The sequence below is a fragment of the Sus scrofa genome, chromosome 13, assembly GCF_054392235.1.
Source record: "Sus scrofa isolate SSC_HxYL_T2T_F1_AM1 chromosome 13, Sscrofa_HxYL_maternal_Yorkshire_Landrace_v2.0, whole genome shotgun sequence".
Taxonomy (NCBI): domain Eukaryota; kingdom Metazoa; phylum Chordata; class Mammalia; order Artiodactyla; family Suidae; genus Sus; species Sus scrofa.
Genome location: NC_139395.1, coordinates 137591474 through 137606247, shown reverse-complemented (window position 1 = coordinate 137606247; position 14774 = coordinate 137591474). Strand labels below are relative to the sequence as shown.

The 14774-nt window shown below is 39.5% G+C and overlaps 1 protein-coding gene across 4 annotated transcripts in view; it reads right to left on the bottom strand.

The window, feature by feature from the left end:
• VPS8 (VPS8 subunit of CORVET complex) overlaps window positions 1-14774 on the bottom strand; it is a 256850-nt gene that overhangs the window by 94629 nt on the left and 147447 nt on the right. For all 4 annotated transcript variants that reach the window (XR_014824480.1, XM_084990588.1, XM_084990589.1 and 1 more), the window contains 2 exons: window positions 12933-13022; window positions 8974-9020 (listed from right to left, as the gene is read on the bottom strand). Coding sequence is in view for 3 of the 4 variants with exons in the window: in XM_084990588.1 (XP_084846714.1) it covers window positions 8974-9020; window positions 12933-13022 (137 nt within the window). In the remaining variant the exon portion in view is untranslated. The remainder of the gene's footprint in view (window positions 1-8973; window positions 9021-12932; window positions 13023-14774) is intronic.

The window sequence follows — 14774 nt, the reverse complement described above, 5'->3', positions numbered from 1 at the left end:
GATCCCACACTTTCTTGAGTTTTACCTCCAGGGGGCTCACCAAGTTCTCACTGTGAGGATCGAGAAAAATCACATCACGTTTCATTAGTGGGGAGGGGGGAAGTGACCAGAGCATCTTGTTCTTAATAAGGCCTGCTGCAGGGACTGAAATATGCACCCCCAAATTTACGCATTGAAGTCCTAACTCTCAGTACCTCACAAGGCAACCTTACTTGAAAATAGCCTTTGCGAGTCTAATTAGTTAAGTTAGGGGGAGGTTACACTGGAGTGGGGTGGGACTCTAATCCAACATGACCAGTGTCCTCAAAAGAAGGGGAAATCTGGCCAGAAACATACACACAGGGAGAATGCCAGTGGAAGATGAGTGCTGAAAACAGAGTGAGGCTTCTATACAAGCTAAGGAATGCCAAAGACTGCTGGCAAACTGTGAAGGTGGAGGAGAGGCATGGAACACATTTGTTCTCACAGCCTTCAGGAGGAACCAAATTTGCCAACATTTCTAGTGTCCAGAACTGAGACAGTACATTTCTGTTGTTTAAGCCACACAATTTGTGGTGCTTTTATTAAGACAGCCTTAGCAATCTAGTACATATGCCCTCAAGGGAAACTATTTCACCAGAGCCAAACCAACTGGGATTTTACTCGGGCCGAAGTAAGCTGAGAAATACCCAGTTCCAGCCTGTTCTAACCTCCCATGTTGGGGGGAAGGAAATACTAACTCTAGCCACTGGATCATTCCTGTGTTGGAAGGGAAATGTCCAACTGCAGCCCCTTCCAGCCTTCCTATCTCACTTAAAGTGGGACAGGGCACTGAGAGATACTTGGGAAGGTCACAGCTCAGGGGCACAAGCTCACTAAAAGACTAGCAGCTAATCACAGGGCTGTGGAGTGCTTCTCCATCCCCCCACCCTCAACCAAACCCCACTACCATGTCAACAGTGCTTCTATATAACAATGGGGGAATTCGAACAAAGAACTGCATATCTCGTATCTCAAAATTTACTTGAGAAGAAGTCTTTAGAGAAACAGAAAGATAGTCAGGACGACAAAAATGACTCCTGAGGAAATTTCAGCCTCAGATGCCTAGAGCTATAGCAAACAGTAAATAGCACAACTCCTAACAAAATAAACATAAAAACTCACTATTTACCTCAGTTCCTTTAACACTCTATATACTGTGTCCAACTTTCAACAAAAAATTACAAGACCTACTAAAACACACAAAAAATTCAGTTTGAAGAGACTTACCAAGCATCAGAACCAAATATAGCAGAGATGTTGGAATTACCAGACAGGACTTTTAAACAACTATGATTAATGTGTGAAGGGCTCTAATGGAAAAAGTGACAACATGTAAGAACAGATGGTAAAGTAAGCAGAGAAATGGAAACTCTTTTAAGAAAAAGAATCAAAAGAAAATGCTAGAAATCAAAAACACTAAAAGAAATGAAAAATTCCTTTGATGGGTACATCAATAGCCTGGAAACAGCTGAGGAAAGAATCACTGAGTTTCAAGATATGTCAACAGAATATTTCAAAACTGAAGTACAAAGCAAAAAAGACTGAGAGTAGGGGTGGGAAATAGAACAGAATATCCAAGAATTGTGGGACAAATATATTTGGCATAACATACACATAAAGGTAATATCATAAGGATAAGAAAGAAAAAAAGAAATAGAAGAAATTTTTGAAGCAATAATAACAGAGAACTTCCTCAAAGTAATGAAGGTTACCAGACCACAGATCCAGGAAATTCAGACAATATCATGCAGGATACACAGCAACAAAAATCTACACTTAAGCATATCCTGTTTAAGCTGTACAAAATTTGAGACAAACAAAACCTTGAAAGAAGCCAGAAGACGGGGAAAAAAACATCACCTGACCTATAGAGAAGCAGGGATAAGAACTATATCAGATTTCTCCCCATAACTATGAAAGCAAGAAGTAAGTGAACTATCTAAAGTGTTGAAAGAAAAAACCTACCAAACTAGATTTCCATATCCAGCAAAATTATCGAAAGCAAAGAAGTACTTTCGTAGACAAACAGAAATTAAGGGAATATGTTGTCAGTAGACTTGCCTTTCAAACAATGTTAGAAGTTCTAGAGAAAGAAGGAAAATTATGTAAGTTAGAAATCTGGATCCACATAAAGAAAGGAAGAGCATTAAAAAAGGAATAAATGAAGATAAAGTAAAATCTTTCATTTTTCTTATTCTTAACTGATCTAACAGATAATAGCTTGTTCAAGAGAATAACAGTAACAAGGTATTCAGTGATTATAGTTTATGAATAAGTGAAATGAGTGACATCAATACTATGAGACACTAGGAATCCTCTGTAGTAAGTTACTTTTACTACCTACCCATGAAGCACTACAGTGTTGTTTGTAATTGGACTTGGAATTAGTTATAAATGTATATTGCAAATTGAAAGGTAACCACTAGAAAAAGTTTAAAAAATGAAGTGTAATATACTAAGAGAAAAGAAAAATAGAATCATATATAAAATCCTCAGTTAAAATCAGAGGGAGCAGAAAAAGAGTAGAAAACAAAAAACAATGGAGATGAATAAAAAATAGTAGTATAAATACAACTAAAAACAAGGGTAGGATTTTATAAAAGCTTTGAAGTACCTTAATATGCATCCTTGTCATTGTAAATGGAAAAAAATTGGGGTATTTGCAAAGATTTCTTTAAATACAAATGAAGCAAAATTTTGAAAATTTAGTATGTAGCCCCCATATGCCAGTTTTCATTGTTTCAGAAATTTTAAAACTAAAGAACAGACACTTCCAAACTACTACCAATTGCTCTCGTTTTTATTACTAATTTAAGCAAAACTATGCGGCAACAAATATGGTGACCATTGAGCTCTATACATCTTGTAGGAGAAAATGTCCCAATAAAGCGGTAGAGAGACCCCAGCCATGATGACTAAGCAAAGTCCAGCCAACTGCCCCTAACCACCCCTCCCCCACGCATCTGCTTCTCTAAACTTGCTTCTACATCTACTACCTTGCCTGACCTCACTCCAGTGGCCAAGCACGGACCCCAGAAGAGCTGGCCCAGAAAAGCCTTGTGAAACACTTCTTCCGGGCTCAGACTCCGGAGTGCGATCTCCTCAGAGCCCACCAGCATAATAAACCTGAGTTCTCTAACTCTCCTTGGTTTCTTGCCAGGTAAGAGAGCTGATAAGCTGCCGCCAAGAGCTGCTGGAGCTGGTACATTACAGCCACAGGGCTGTCGCTAAGATGATACACTGCAGCTGCGGGACTCTGGGCGGCTGCCCTAACAATCTCACCACATCATCTGATTATCATTTAATCATACATACAAACAGTATGTGTGCATACCATTTAATGTTACATGTTTTTCCAGTTTAGCATTATTTCTACATTAACATTGCCATGTTTGCCAATTTGGTATTCAACTATGCTCACATGCTCTCCCATTTGTATTGCCATCTCCCCCATCTACTTTTTTTTTCTTTTTAGGGTCTCACCGGCGGCATAAGGAAGTTCCCAGGCTAGGAGTCGAATTGGAGCTGCAGCTGCCAGCCTATGCCTCAGCCACACAGGATCCAAGCTGCACAACGCCATATCCTTAACCCACTGAGCAATGCAAGGGACCAAACCCACATCCGCTCAGATACTAGTCGGGTTCTTAACCCACTGAGCCACAATGGGAACTCCTCCCATCTACTTTTTTAAAAAAATTAAGTATAATTTTGAGCTATTTCAACCTCTCATACATTACTGAGCAGAGAGCAATCTCATTATAAAGAATTACTGAATTAAGGAACGTGAACTTAAGTTTGACATGTGAACTGAAGTCTGACACTTGCCATCAGCCTCTACATGGAGTAAAACATGAGCCACTGCAGCCGCTGACCTATAGCACCCCCTGAGCAGAGTTCAGGTGGAGACCAGAAGTGAGGCACTCTGTGCTCTGGGAAAACTGGAAAAATAGGTCTTCAAATACTTATATATTTTTAGATGACTTCACAAGCCTAATTCTTGCATCTCCCCATATCTAGGAAAACAATGTAATCCTTCAATGATGACTGATGTTTGTGACTAGCAGTAACCTTCACGAGACCAGCAGCAAACTTCTGTAAAATGGGCACATGGCTGCATGAGCCTCCCCCTTCACCTTTATGACATCTCTGTATATTTCCCCTCTCCTCTTTGGGGCAGCTAGCTCTGAAATACAGCCTCCTGGGCTGCAGTTAGTAGACAAAACAGAAGACGTCGTCTGTGAGAACAGCCCCTCCCAAGGGTGGGCCAGTGAGCCCTGAGGGAACTCAGGAAAGAAACAAAGACTGGCCCATAGCTGAGGAGCGTATCAAAGGAGGAGTGATTCCGGTAAGCCCAGACCCTTACATCTTCCCACAGAAACTGGTTTTCTGTAAATTCTTTTCTGTAAATCTGGTTATCTGTAAACCTATTGTTCCTACTATTTTCCTTTTGTTGCAAAACTCATATATCCTAGCTCCGTCCCTCACCTCCTAGGAGTAGTCTCCTGGGCTTAAGTCCTAATTTCACCCCCAAATAAAACTTAACTCTCAACTTTCAGGTTGTATGTTTTTAGTTGACAGACACTTACCATCAGCCTCTACATGAATTAAAATATGGGCCACTGTATATGCTGCCTTGCTGCACCACTGAGCAGAGCTCAGAGTGGAAACCAGGACTGAGGCACTCTGTTCGCTGGGAAAACTGGAAGAACAGGTCTTCAGATAGTTAAGATATTTTTAGAAGATTTTATGAGCCCAATCCTTGCATCTCCTCATATCTAGAAAAACGCTAAAATCCTTCATGATGCCTGATGTCTGTGACTAGTTGTAACCTTCAGGAGAAGACCAGCAACAAACTCCTGTGAAATGTGTGCAAGGCTGCATGCACCTGGCCCTCACCTTTATCACTTGTCTCTTGATATTTCCCCTTTCCTCTTCGGGGCTGTAGTTAAGTGAACAAATGCAGTTACTCCCAAGGGTGGGCTGGTAAGCCCTGTGGGAACTCAGGAAAGTAAGAAAAAAGACTGGCCCACAGCGAGATGCATATCAAAGGAGTGATCCTAGTAAACCCAGACCTTCACATCTTCCCCTAGAAACTGGTTTTCTGTAAATCTGTTCCTACTACCCTCCCTTTGCTGCCGAAACTCACATATCCACATATCGTAGCCACTCCACCCCCCCCCACCCCCCGTGGTTTCTCAAGGGTACCTGAGATGCTGTCTCCTGGGCTTAAGTCCTAATTTCACCCCAAAAAAACAACTCCCAACTTCTAGGCTGTGCTTTTTTTTTTTCCTTAAGTCAACAGGAATAAAGAAACACATGCATGTAGGAGTTCCCGTCGTGGCGCAGCAGAAACGAAACCAGCTAGGAACCATAAGATTGCGCATCTGATCCCTGATTATGCTCAGTGGGTTAAGGATCTGGCGTTGCCGTGAGATGCGGTGTAGGTCAGCGGTGTGGCTCAGATCTGGTGTAGGCTGGCAGCTGCAGCTCTGATTGGACCCATATGCCATGGGTGTGGCCTTAAACAAGGCAAAAAAAAAAAAAAAAGAAAAAGAAATACATGCATGTATTCCTCTTTCTTAATTATTTATCTGAAAGGAGATTAGGAGATGATGTTTTAGGGTTAAGAAGGCTGAATTTGAGCTGCTGGCAAAAACACTAACCAAACGCTATCTGGTGGTAAAAGCCTGGCCAAGCTGACAGGCACTCACTGAAGTAGGAGGGAATTTTTATATGTCAAAGTTCATGAACACATATAATGTTCTATTTTTTAACTTTGAAATATGCTATTTCAACACTCTGTCAATATCTTAAAATGAACCTTCAAAATTATCTACAGAAACAGTGACAGATTCATTTTAAATCCCATGTATAACCATTTCTATAATCTATGTTTTGCTCCTTGGCAAAGATACTCATTTCCTTAGCACTGTTCAATTTTTTTCTTTATTTTGATTAAAGACTTGGAAATACAATGCAACATTTTATGTGCTTTTTTTTTCCTACAAGAAAATTATACCATATATTTCAGAGGCCTTCAGGGCATTGTTAAGCAAGGCTAAATCGACATTACCAGGAAAATCATACCAAGGAAAATACTGTGAATATAAAGATCCTTGCAAATTCTCTTTATTCCTTACGAAGCTCACAGCTCCACAAAAACTATCAGTGTCCTTTTGCATTATCCATCAAGCAGCCCCACTTCACAAAGGACCTGCATCTGGATGTAAATACGGCAGGAGAATTCCTGGCCAGCAGGAATGCACACAAGGAGTGGGGGTGGGGTATGGCTTTGTGTAGCAGCTGTCCCAAAGAAGGAAACTGGTAGAGGATGCAAATCCTTTCTCTTCCAAGCTGTTGGCCTCAATTCAGGCAAATAATTGGCTTCTGGAGGATTAACCTCCCTCCCTTCAAAACTATCTAATCTTTCTACATACAGATGCCACCAATATCTTTGTAGGTCAATTAATTCTACAGAGGACATTACTTACATAGCAAAGATAACTTAAATTGGATACAGAAAATAGAGAAATATACGTAAGAATTCAGCTAGATTGTTAGTTCCCTTGAAAATGCTATTGACAAAATAAAAAGTTACTCCTTCAAAAGCAATTCAATAAATATGCGTAAATAAATCAAATATGCATAAACTATATATGGCCACATAGAGGAATGAAAATCCTACTAATTCAAGTTTCGAGGGCAAGAGCAAAAAAAGCAATACATTACCAAGTGCAACCTGGTTCTCACCCCTACCCCTAGTTACAATCATTCTTTTTACTGATCTAGTTTCTTTTGGAAGCCAACAGTTCCATCTTTAGATGGACTGACTAGGTTTTTCAACTCATTTCACCAGAAACTCCACTTTCCCTAAGCCCTTTAGACCAGCTTCCTAAATTACCAAAATGACTTTAATTCCAGTCTACTGGCACAAAGAACCCTTGATGGACCGACAATTGCAGATAGGCCCAACATGTCGCCCCCCTCTCAGCGTGAAGCAGCTACAGATGAGACCTTTGCCCAAATGCCAAAGATTTGGCGCTGCCGATCTATCACGAGGAATGTGGAAGCTGTTTTATATACAAGCCATTCTGTGTGAACCTCCACTTGACTAATGAGCAGCCTTGAATATCAGCCACGTTTCAATACTTTATTTGCATGGCAGGAATGGAGGGGGGACACCAGTTCCTTTAATTAAAAAAAGCCCAAAACACTATCCTAGGGCAGATAAGCTGTCATGCCCAGTGCTTCCCTTAGCAGTGTATTCAGTAAATCTCTTTTAACCTAATACACGCGTACATACATAGAGATTCGGTCACCATCGTCTTCTATACTTGGTTACATGTGAGAAAAGGCCAACGTCAAAGCTAAACTTCTCTGTCCTTCCAGCTTAAGTCTCTCTCTAGGTAGAATAGTTGAAGAAGAGTAAGGACTTGGTTAAGATAAACTATCCTAGGGGAAGAGGAGTCAGGCCCTAAGAGAATGGATCTGACGCTGGAGGATAAAAGAAAGGAAGAGAAGGAATTCTGCCCTGGAAAGAAAGCTGCACAGGCTCCAGAGGCAGGGCTGAGCACCTGCTCTCTCTTCCACCCAGCACAGTCCCCCAGGTCCCTTGCCTTTCTCTCATCTCCTCCCCCAGCTCTCCCCACCCCTCTCCCAGCGTTATTCCTTCCCTCCTACCCTTTAATTTTAAGATAACCTCCATCAGTTAATTCTAGGGGTAGACTAGAGACCAAACTGGATCTGAGGGAAGTGCAAATGATTCACAGAAAATGAAAAAAAAAAAAGGTGCCTAGCCTCAGCAATATTTTGAAAACAGGGAATTTAAACACAGACACTTTGAACTGGAGTGCAGGAGGGGAAGCAGTCAGACTGCTTTCCTCAACATCTGTACATGCACATCTGTTTGACTCTAAATTTAAATGAAGCATAGCCTGCTTAAGGTTTAAATGATTGAAATTTCAAAAAATTATTACAATGCACAAAATTCTTGGTATTTTGGTATTTAAAAATAGCACAGAATACTAGAATTACCAAAACTTTATATTTTTATAATATTATAATCTCTAAAGTAAGTATATGATGATTTTCAATGGCTAGTGTACATTATAATGCGACTTAGAAATTTGTATATATAATGTGAGATCTATGTCATCCTAGAATATTACATTTAAGCCAGTGATGCTTAACTCTAAGATGTATATCAAAAATATCCCCACCTACAATGATTCTGTGGGGTTAGGCCCAGGCAACTATATTTTTTAAAGTTTCTTAGGTGATTCTGACGCAAAACTCTAGTTAAGAGTGACTATCTTAGAGGATGTTAAATATTACACTCAGCTCTTAGTGTATTACACACTTCGTCACAGGAAGATATTAAGATCTCGCATACAAAGCTGCTTTGCTTACAGATCCAATACTAATTTCATCATCTCTTTGCAATAGTCTTTATTTGATGAGTTTAAAAAAACATTTAAACTTTCCTTCTCACACCTCCAGGAAAGTTATTTAAATCTAAACACTTCAAATGAGAGCTTAAAGGGTAATAAATTTAGAGGTGGGCTGGGAAGGAGGTGTTTACTTTGAAAAGCAAAGCTACCAACCTACACCATGAAACAAGGAATCAGAAGGAGTAAAGCTAGCATAGCTGGCGGAAGCTAGATAGTTACCAAATTCTGAGACACGTCCTCTTGTCATGCCTTCATTATTTTATTTACACTGAAGACAACTTATCATGTATGCGCATGTTCAAATGGAAGCAAGACTACTCAAGATGTAACCAATTATCTAATCATGTATTTGGAATAATCTCTGTAACTATTATTCCTAATAATATCAAAAATCAAGAGCTAACTGCACTATTTGCGTATCATGGGCTGGTTTCCTAACCTCAATTTATTTCCTTTGATTTCTCACCTATGTATGATGAAAAACTAAATTTTATTAACATACCTTGGGTCAAGAAGACTCCTCAAAAATTTGAAAAGCAAAACCTGGTTCTGAATAGAAAAAGAATAAAAAATACAGTTGAATATTAAAACAAGTTCTTCAAACAAGGCCATGGTAAAGAACAACTCTAAAAAGCACACATTCATATGATTATTTCCATTAAACCCTCTCTGGAGATCTAAGAAATTCTAATTAGAGGTAATTTCCGCTCAGTAATTCTAATCATTGTCATATATTCAATTCCGAGTGTAAAAGAAATACAAACACCTTGTTATTGCAAGAAGGAAAAAAAGAAGTCCTCCACTGAGACAAATCCCTCACTGGTTCCCAGCATGAAGATCCTGGAATGGCAGGTGCTACGAACAGCTCTGGCGGCACCACGGGGCTCACACTGCCTTTACCTGGTCCTCCCTGCGACAATGGCCTACTGTGAGATAGTAGTCTAGGTGGGGTGGGAGGTCGAGGCCCAAATAACAATCACTACCACAAAAGCTAACTCCCCAGTACAGTCAACTGCAGAAGAGACAGCAAAGTGCAACAGGTGAGCAATTAATATGCCTTAAGATGTAGGTTCTGTTTCTTCCACTTTTTAGCTATAGGACTTTGTGTATGTCACTGACTCTCTTGGCAATTCAGGATCCTGGGCAGTGCTCTATCATCATTCAAGTCAAACTATTCCACGATTAATTTTCGGCTTATCTGTCTTCTTCCGCAGGCACAGGGATACATTTACAGTTGACTCTTGAACAGATATGAACTGAACAGTTGAACTTATACGTGAATGTTTTCCATTACAGAGGCATAAGGTGAATGATAATGTAAAATATGCCTCTTTCTCTTTCTCCTCTCTCTCTCTCTCTCTTTCGTAATTGGAGAAACTGCTTATCGATTTACCATCACACGCTTTTTTTTAAAGTAACAATGTTTCCAATACTGTATTATGAGTACAACTATAATACACTATGCCATAAAAATTTCATGATTCACTCAGTGGATAGGTTCCCCTACCATGAAGCAATCATATTGATTACTCTAGGCTTTCATAAAGCAATCATAGCGCTTTTTTCATTATCAATGCATGAATTGTTAAACCTGTAAATAAATAAGAATTTATTTTTCATGTTATCATTTCATACTTGATGCCTAGTTTAGTAACATGTATAACATCTATAGTGTTTTTGTATAAGACAATATTGACAGATGACTCATTTTGTAAACAGATGATATAGGAGTTCCTATTGTGGTACAATGAAAATGAATCCAACGAGGAACCATGAGGTTGCAGGTTCCATCCCTGGCCTCACTCAGTGGACTAAGGATCTGGTGTTGCCATAAGCTGTGGTGTAAGTCAAAGACGCAGCTCGGATCTGATGCTGATGTTGCTATGGCTGTGGCTGTGGCTGGCAGCTGTAGTTCCAATTGGACCCTTAGCCTGCGAACCTCCATATGCCGAGTGTGTGGCCCTAAAAAGCGAAAAAAATAAAAGATGATTCAAATTTACAGTACTGATAAACATAGTTGAGCACCATAAATATACTTTCTCTTCCTTATGATTTTCTTAATAACATTTTCTTTAGCTCACTTTATTATAAGAATACAGTGCTTAATGAATACAACATACAAAGCATGTGTTAACTTGTTTACTTTATAGGTAAGGCTTCCAGTCAACGCTAAGCTATTAGTAGTTAAATTTTTGCTAAGTCAAAGTTATATGAGGATTGTTTTGTTTTTTGTTTTTTTGCTTTTTAGGGCCACACCCACAGCATATGGAGGTTCCCAGGCTAGGGGTCTAACCGGAGCTGTAGCCACTAGCCTATACCACAGCCATAGCAATGTAGGATCCAAGCTGCATCTGTGACCTATACCACAGCTCATGGTAAATGCCAGATCCTTAACCCACTGGGCGAGGCCAGGGATCGAACCTGCATCTCATGGATACTAGTCAGATTCACTAACCACTGAGTCATTCATGACAGGAACTCCTGTATGAGGATTTCTGACTGCACTGAAGTAGGCATCCCTAACCTCCCCATTGTTCAAGGGTCAACCATATACATTTTTGTATCCTCAGCACTTTATCAATGTGTTTTTGGCCCTCCCCAGGTATGTAAATATTTATTGAGTTAATAGATGAGTCTTTATCTTGAGTTAATGAACCTCAGCATGCTGGATAACAAACCCTATATTAGGAAGTCATTTTTAACTCCAACCACCATAGTCAACTAATTTCCAAGCCCTACACATTTTATTTCACAAACATATTTCATACCTGTCCTCTCCACTATCACTGCCTTCACCATTTCTTGCCAAGACCTTTCACCTTCCAAACGGTCTAACTGGTCTTCTCCATTTGCTCTCTTTGCCCGTCCTTTCTCCACAAAACAATGCTAATTTTCTATAAAATGAATCTAATGGTATCATGCCTTTGCCTAAAAAGTTTTAGCAATTCTCCAGTACACAAAAAATACAACATAATTTCTTAGCATTACATATAAGATTGTTCAGTATCAGCCCCCAAATTCTATTTTCCAGTCTCTATACTTTTAATTCCCACCCCCAACATACCTTTCAGCTTTATCTAATGCTTCTTTCACCATCGTTCCTACCATATCAGTCTCTAAATATTACGCTGCTTCATGCCTTCAAGATTTTACATACCCAGAACCATTTATCCAGAATGCCCTTCACAATTCTCTGCCTAAAAAATTGATGCCAATTATTCAAGACCCAGTTCAGTTCATATCTGGGAACTCTTGTTTGACGCTCTCATACTGTCACTCTCTCCTCTTGTTTCTACAGCACTTTTTTACATATGTCTCATGTAGAGCTTATATCACTGTAGTGTGGTTGTATATGTGCTTCTCTGTTCCATAGGAAAAATTACAGAAAAGATAATGCCCCCTAGAATCTCCCATACTGTGGAACAGAGTGGGGCCACAGCAGTGTGTAAATGAGTGAATTCCACATCTTTGCCTCTCATGCCAACTGCCTCCCATTCACTGCTCTGGTTTCCATTTTGCATAGCTATACCATACCACTATTACTGCCACTTGAAGACTCCGGGTTTTTGCTACATGTCCCTCTCACTGTCCTGTTCCCTATCTCTACCACTTGTGGCTACAATGGTGGTAAGCAAAACTCACTACTAGCACTGCCATGGTAGTGAAATATAGGTCCATCAAATAGTACTTCAAACTGAGCAGCTCAATATTCAGCATTAATATAGCTGTAGTCTAGCTATGATTTTCCAAGAAAAATTCTTTTTTTTTTTTTTTTTTGTCTTTTGGTCTTTTGTTGTTGTTGTTGTTGTTGCTATTTCTTGGGCCACTCCCACGGCATATGGAGGTTCCCAGGCTAGGGGTTGAATTGGAGCTGTAGCCACCGGCCTACGCCAGAGGCACAGCAACGCAGGATCCGAGCCACGTCTGCAACCTACACCACAGCTCACGGCAACGCCGGATCGTTAACCCACTGAGCAAGGGCAGGGACCGAACCCGCAACCTCATGGTTCCTAGTCGGATTCGTTAACCACTGCACCACGACGGGAACTCCGAAAAATTCTAAATAGTCAGCATCCTCCATCCTAATTGGAGCAGGACAAAAGTCTGAATAAATAACATGAACCCCGAAGAGAATATAGCTTCAGGTACTAAAGCAAAAGATATGGAGAGGTGGGGTGCGGGGAGGATCCTTGTGGATTATGATGTCTAGAATAGGTTCAGGTTTAGTTCCAAAAGTGCTTCTGTGATGTTAATATTGGTTATGCACAAAGATGACTTCCCTCACTTGCAGACTCCGAGATTATCACATAACTGCTTCCAAACACTCACGCAATATGTAGAACTGCTATTAAAAGGCAACTATCAATTGAAGAAATTACTACAGTCCAAAGTTCTTAGGTGGATATTCAACAAGTGTCTCCTCCCTGGATGTTTCTGCCCAATATATTTTGCAAAATTTACCTGAAGTTTTTTAATGACTGTTTCAATCTGTTCAGAAAAGTGAGTGGCAACCAGCTCTGCAGCTTTACAGGGCTTCAGGGACACAAGTTCCTGGAATGAAAGAAAAAAATAAGATGATCTTCAAAGTTAAATTTATTTTTATTTATTTATTTATTTATTTATTTATTTATTTTGTCTTTTTGCTATTTCTTGGGCCGCTCCCGCGGCATATGGAGGTTCCCAGGCTAGGGGTCGAATCGGAGCTGTAGCCACCAGCCTACACCAGAGCCACAGCAACGCGGGATCCGAGCCGCGTCTGCAACCTACACCACAGCTCATGGCAACGCCGGATCCTTAACCCACTGAGCAAGGGCAGGGACCGAACCCGCAACCTCATGGTTCCTAGTCAGATTCGTTAACCACTGCGCCATCACGGGAACTCCCAAAGTTAAATTTAAACAGAATTTCCACAGATGTGAAGCATGATCACCTACCTCAATATTTTCATGAGCTTCTACACTGCATTTCAGGAGACCGTGATACAGGGCCTCAATTTTAAAGCATATTTCAAGTGAGCAATATGAGAAAAGTGTCATGTAAAATCAGATTTTAGTATAAAAGGTAGCTCAAAATTCATAGAAAATGAAAGCACTAAAATTCTGGATTTAAGCCATGATATCTACAGGATGAAGAGAAGGAACAAAAGCTTCCCAAATTCCCTGCCAGTGAATTTCACTCTTGAGCTTAAAGTAATAAGTAAAAAAATGGAAAAAATATATATAGTTAAATCCCTCTGGCTAAGAATTCTAAAACTTCACTTCCGATGCCTGGTAGATTTTAAAACCAGAAGAGTCTTAAATCAACTGCAAGTTGAAAGTCTTAAATGAGACTAAGTGGTTGATCAACATTAACAAGACCCATTTATGTCAAATCTAAGACTTTCAATCTGCCCCCTCCTTGAACTTTCTTAAGAAACTCCTGGCTAGCCTTTTCTTCTTGAAACTCTCTTCTTACTTGGTTTCTGTGACCTTATTCTACCTTTTCAATTGCATGTTCCATGGCTAAAATGCAAAGCCCAACCATAAATCAACATATTACATTGTTAAATGAAAACAAGTTATTATGACTGCAATATTCATGATATATCTAATAATTTTGTTAGTACTTGCAGATTAATAATAATTAGTGGATACAAATAATTAGTTATATTATTTCTATAATATGTATCTTAAAACAGAGAAGGCACGACTAATCAATATTACAAATTAAAATGGGTTAAAGACCTAAATCTAAGACTGGATACCATAAAACTCCTAGAGGAAAACATAGGCAGAACACTCTCTGACATAAATAGCAGCACTATTTTTTTGGATCTGTCTCTTAGAGTAATGGAAACAAAAGCAAAACTATATCTGGAATCTAATATATGGCACAAATGAAACTTTCCACAGAAAAGAAACATGGAGAATAGACTTGTGATTGCCAAGGGAGAGGGAAAAGGAGTGGGATGGTTTGGGAGCTTGGGGTTAATAGATGTAAACTATTGCGATTATCATGAGACCCTGCTCTGTAGCACTGAGAACTATGTCTAGTCACTTATGATGGAGCATGATAATGGGAGAAAAAAGAATGTATATAGTATGTGTAACTGGGTCACCATGCTATACAGTAGAAAAAAAACTGTATTGGGGAAATAAAAATTTTTTTAAAAAGGCAAAAATAAACAAATGGGACCTAATTAAACTCTAAAGCTTTTGCATAGCAAAGGAAATAATAAACAAAAGGACATCCCACAGAATGGGAGAAAATATTTGCAAATGATGTGTTTGACAAGGTATTGATTTTAAAAATATACAAATAGTT